The following is a 4,866-nucleotide window of genomic DNA, read 5'->3' on the forward strand; positions in this document are numbered from 1 at the left end:
AATATTTATTGATTCTGAATACCTGATAGCAATTTCGGGTGGAAAGTAATATTGAATTATTAGAACAGTAAAATATCAAAAGTACCAGTCAAGGTGAAAAACAGCAAAGTGAAAGGAAAAAATAAAAAAGGAATTGAAAAACAGAACGTACATTCTTTGCGATATCACTAGCCGCTGCTTATTTGGAAATTAAGAACTTTGGTCTCACATTAGCAACAACAGATAGAAACCCACAATCTGGTATTTAAAGGAAACAATAACGACAATATTATCATGACAATGTCACTCAAGCAGAACAATGCAGATTCTACTAAGACAAGCAATTTCTCAGTAATCAATAAAATAATTACCTCACTGAAGAAATATTTGGGTCATAATCAAACCATTATATATGACTTAAATCATACAAAATCATACAAAACCAAGAGAACCTCAAGAGTAGCTACTTACACTGATAAAACAACCCCTTGTTATCCTTTTGTGCTTGCTACCACGTCGAATTCTACTAACAGTAAATGTTCTTAAAGGGAAAACTTTACACGAGCAGGCTAGGTTTCAGTAACTTCTGCCTGGAGAGGGAAAGAACATCCGTTCACCATTGAGTGAGTTACTCTACAACATTTCTTGCTTTCTAGGGCTGCATGGAACATAAAGGGTTATGTCATGAAATCATGAAAATAAACTTTCTCACTACAAGCACTTCGGTTTGTTCTGTCACAATCCTAACATAGATAAGCGATAAGCTTCTTTGACATGATCTGGTGAAGGATCTTCTCCTCTTTGCCACATCCTTCCACTTCTCTGCATCTTGATCAGCAAAACAAAATCCCCATCCAAAATGCATATGATATAACACAGGAAAGTATAATTGGGATGATCATATCATACTCGCATTAGCCTAGGCCTGTAGCTATAGTTTTTTGATTTCAAGCTGTCCTGTCTTCATATGATAGAAATGCTATTATAATGACTAACAAAATTATTCTGGAAATTATAGAGCAGAGTAAACTAATTGTAACGTAAAGAAATTAGGAGAGGTGCACTGAGAAGGAAAGATCAAAGAGTTTTCACAGAATAGATCTCGATGTTTTTGTTTTCCTTTGAGGGAAAGTAACTGGAAAGTACATATGGTTAGAGACAAACTATCGAGAACTTTCTGGTGTTTCCTACTTGCTGACATTAGAATCTTAAGCTCTCTGTGACATTCAGCCTAGTAACAAGGGTTAGATTAACCCAGCAATCTTTGACCTAATTTGCAATTCGGGGTCCAAGATGGTTGTCTTACCCTCATAATACTCCACAGCCTCACATTCACCACCAAGATTCTCAATTTTCGTCTGCTTCACCATGTGCTATAGAATTATCCTAGAATCTTTTGGCCTCCACCATAGTTCCTTCATGAATCCATGCTCTCAGACCATTCTCGAGGCTTTGGCTACCTACATATGCCAGAAGAAAAGGGTTTTAGCATTTCTGAGTTGCATTGCTGCACCAGTACCCCATTATCAAGTTCTCCTGTAACCGTATTGTTCCTGAAGTTCAAGAGCAGCATCACCTACATTTCTGTTTATTTTGACAGGTAAAGTCATAAACGTCAGTATGCGGCACCAAGTAACATTGTTGATGTCATTAATGAGGAACTGACCCAATCCAGATATGCATAAGACAGACGAACACAAAGTGGCCTTTTCACTTTGTGATTGAGCTCCGATCAAATGTAGCATTAACAGGATTTTTAAGAACTCTAATAACTCTTTTGCGGGAGATTCTGTGAGAGAGTTCGACCCACGTTGTAAAGAAATATGACCATGAAGCATGATATCTGATATTACCAAAAAGATTGTTTATAACAAAACCTTAAAGCATGATCGAGTAGACCCTGATTTTCTTTTAAATGTCTGACATCTGTAACTGTACGTGAAGAGAAAATGTAACACACTCTCAAGACACAGCAGGTAGAGCTCAAGGTTCTTAAAATTTAGGAACAGAATAAATTCTCTTTCATTTGGTAGAAACTAGGCACATAGTCACTACTATGAGTACTTGCAGTTTAAGAAATGAAATGTAGGTTTTCTTAAAAAAGAACATGAAATGCAGATAAAATATTAAGACTACTGTCTTTCCGCGTAAAGGTCCCTTCAGTTCATACCTAGATGCTTCCCCAGAAAATCTGAAAGATAGTATTGATTTTCTCGAAACCAAGTGCAAATATCATCAGCAATTGGCACCAATGTTTTCCAGAACCTCTGGCGATTATGTTATCGTTCTTGTGCTATTAAGAGAGGCAGACCATGAGAGTAACCTGCTTCTAACCATGTGCTGGGAAGCAATAAAGTAGTCAAAACCAGACTTATTAGGCAAAAATCCCTTCCAATCCATCTGATGGAAGAAAGCATATATTAAAGAGGCTTGCTTATATGCCAACAAGTAATTTTGGCTGGAAAACATGCATCATCTTATCCCAACAATGTCCAGCATGCAGTCAAGAATGATTTCACGTTACCACATATAATTTAAATGAATCTTTGATAGTTAACCATTGCATATATGGGAAATTATCTTTGCACTACCAGTAGTCTCCACAGGAACAAGAACCATTACGAAAATGATGGAACCGATTTGTGTCTCTCAAGATGATTTCCCTATTCACCACCTTTGAAGCAAACTTAAATGCAGTATGGCAATCACCACAAACTCTGATGTTCTTCTTTATACGGATAGGGGACCCGGGTGGAGAATTGAGAAGAGCAAATGCTAAAGCAAGTCGTTCACTATGGTATTGCAACCTCTCTTCCCTCTCCTGCTGATCCGTAAACCAAAGCACGTGGCTAGTGTCTGGGACATAGCCAATTTCTTTAATTTTATCAGTTATCTTTTCCCACATGTTATGGATCTCCTCTCTCTGTGGATGGGCATCATCATTTGCTACAAACATATGAACAGCATTCTCAATCTCCACCCAACTGCAAGCAGGTTCTTTCTTGACTCCACTCTCATTCATCATTTTTCTAACTTTCGCAGCATCACTTCTCCTACCAGCAGAAGCATAGATGTTGGACAGCAAAATATGTGGCCCTGAATCATAGGGATCAAGTTCAAACACACGTTCAGCTGCATAAACACCCAACTCCAAGTTTTTATGCATCCTACAAGCTCCAAGCAAAGCTTTCCAAACAGCTGCATTAGGTTGAATTGGCATTTCATTTATGAACTTATCAGCACGGTCAAGTTGACCTGATCGGCCAAGTAGATCTACAATGGTCACATAATGGGAAATATTAGGCTCTATCTTAAATTTCTTCATCAATTCAAAATAATGCATTCCTTTGTCTAGAAGCCCAGCATGACTGCAAGCTGTAAGAGCACAAAGAAAAGTCACTTCATTAGGTTCAGGTCCTATCCTACGCATTTCCTCAAAGCATTCTACAGTTTCTTTTCCGAGTCCATGCTGAGCATAGGCGGTAAGCATTGAGTTCCAAGAGACCACATCCTTTTTCACTAACCGATCAAAGACCTTTCGGGCATCATCAATGCTACCAGACTTAGCATACATATCAAGCAGAGTATTCCCAATAAAAGCAATAAGTTCCAACCCTGACTTGATCATATGCACATGCACCCATTTCCCAGGCTCTAGAGCTCCAATGCTTGCACAGGCTGCATAAACACTTGAAAATGTAAAGTGGGTCGGCTGAAAACCGCCTCTTTTCATCTCAGAGAAAAGCTTCACAGCAATTTCTCCCTCACTTTTCCTCGCATGCCCAGCAATCAAAGCATTCCAAGAAACCTCATTCTTGCAACTTAACTTGTCAAACACAATTTTCGCTTCGTCCATTAGTCCACACCTTGCATACATATCCACAAGAGCAGTCCCAACATACACATTCTCCTCGTATCCAAATTTCACACACGACCCGTGTAGTTGCCTGCCCGTTCTACCACTGTCCAACGCCCCGGAAGCCTTGAGAACACTGCCAAAAGTAAACTGATTCGGCATAAACCCAATCCTCAACATCTCACAGAACAAAACCAATGCCTCCTCAGCACCCTCATTCTGCGAATACCCAGTAATCAACGCAGTCCAAGAAACCATATCTCTTTCAGGCATTTCATCAAACACCTTGCGAGCATCATCCATGCTTTCATACTTCGCATACATATTAATCAACGTGTTATTCGGAACAACATAATGTCTAAACCTCGACCTCAGGAAGTGTTCATGAACCACTTTGCCTTCTTTAAGCCGTTTCCATTCCGTACATTTTTTCAGTAGCTGGTTATATAAAGTGGCATCTGGGTCCATTGCGCCATTGTCAATAAGATACAGTACTAAAAGTTCCCCATTTGGAGCCTTTTTCAGAAGATCTTTGTCTTGTATAACACCAATAAATGAACCAAAACGTTTGTGTACCGGTCCAGTTTCTGATTCTAAGGCTGATACTGCACTTGACGTAGAAAAAAATTGCCGAGCTATGGGGATGATTGAATAGAAAATTGATAGATTTGTGACGTACTTTTTCATGTGTATCGCCTTTGCCATCATCTCTCTCACCTGCAGCTCTTACTCTTAAGTGCTTCCCAATTACAAATGGGAAGATGACATGCTATATAATCGTAGTGTTTTAAATTTTTATGCGCTCAACTCATTTATAAATTAATTTTACTTGTTCGCTATATTAAAAATATAATTTTAATTTTAGTAATTTTTAATTTTAGAAAATTAAGATAAAATCAAATATTTTTTTGTCTTACCATTATCATTAATTACTTATTCCTTAAATTATTTCTCACGATCTCTTAAAATACTATTATTATTATGGGTATTATGGTAAAACAAATACTTTATTTATCATTTCTGAATGGGCG

The 4,866-nt window shown here is 38.1% G+C and overlaps 1 protein-coding gene across 3 annotated transcripts; it reads right to left on the minus strand.

Moving 5' to 3' along the window:
* Window positions 1-355: 355 nt before the first annotated feature.
* On the minus strand, window positions 356-4,602 carry LOC107761804 (pentatricopeptide repeat-containing protein At3g24000, mitochondrial-like). Of its 3 annotated transcripts, XM_075228359.1 has the most exons (3): window positions 2,150-4,602; window positions 1,286-1,563; window positions 356-940 (listed from the first exon to the last, which is right to left on the minus strand). In XM_075228359.1, the coding sequence occupies exon 1, from the start codon at window positions 4,541-4,543 to the stop codon at window positions 2,567-2,569; it is 1,977 nt and encodes a 658-aa protein (XP_075084460.1). In that variant the 5' UTR covers window positions 4,544-4,602; the 3' UTR covers window positions 356-940; window positions 1,286-1,563; window positions 2,150-2,566. The 3 variants fall into 3 exon arrangements, with proteins under 3 accessions (XP_075084460.1, XP_016435580.1, XP_016435575.1); XM_016580094.2 differs by lacking the exon at window positions 356-940 and having other exon boundaries at window positions 1,065-1,439; XM_016580089.2 differs by lacking the exon at window positions 356-940 and having other exon boundaries at window positions 1,065-1,563.
* Between the last annotated feature and the right edge of the window lie 264 nt (window positions 4,603-4,866).

Source organism: Nicotiana tabacum, chromosome 13, assembly GCF_000715075.1.
Source record: "Nicotiana tabacum cultivar K326 chromosome 13, ASM71507v2, whole genome shotgun sequence".
NCBI classification, from domain to species: Eukaryota; Viridiplantae; Streptophyta; class Magnoliopsida; order Solanales; family Solanaceae; genus Nicotiana; species Nicotiana tabacum.

Bases quoted from the DNA above. Each gene is read 5' to 3' on its own strand.
- LOC107761804 (XM_075228359.1), bottom strand. From the start codon at position 4,543: ATGATGGCAAAGGCGATACACATGAAAAAGTACGTCACAAATCTATCA.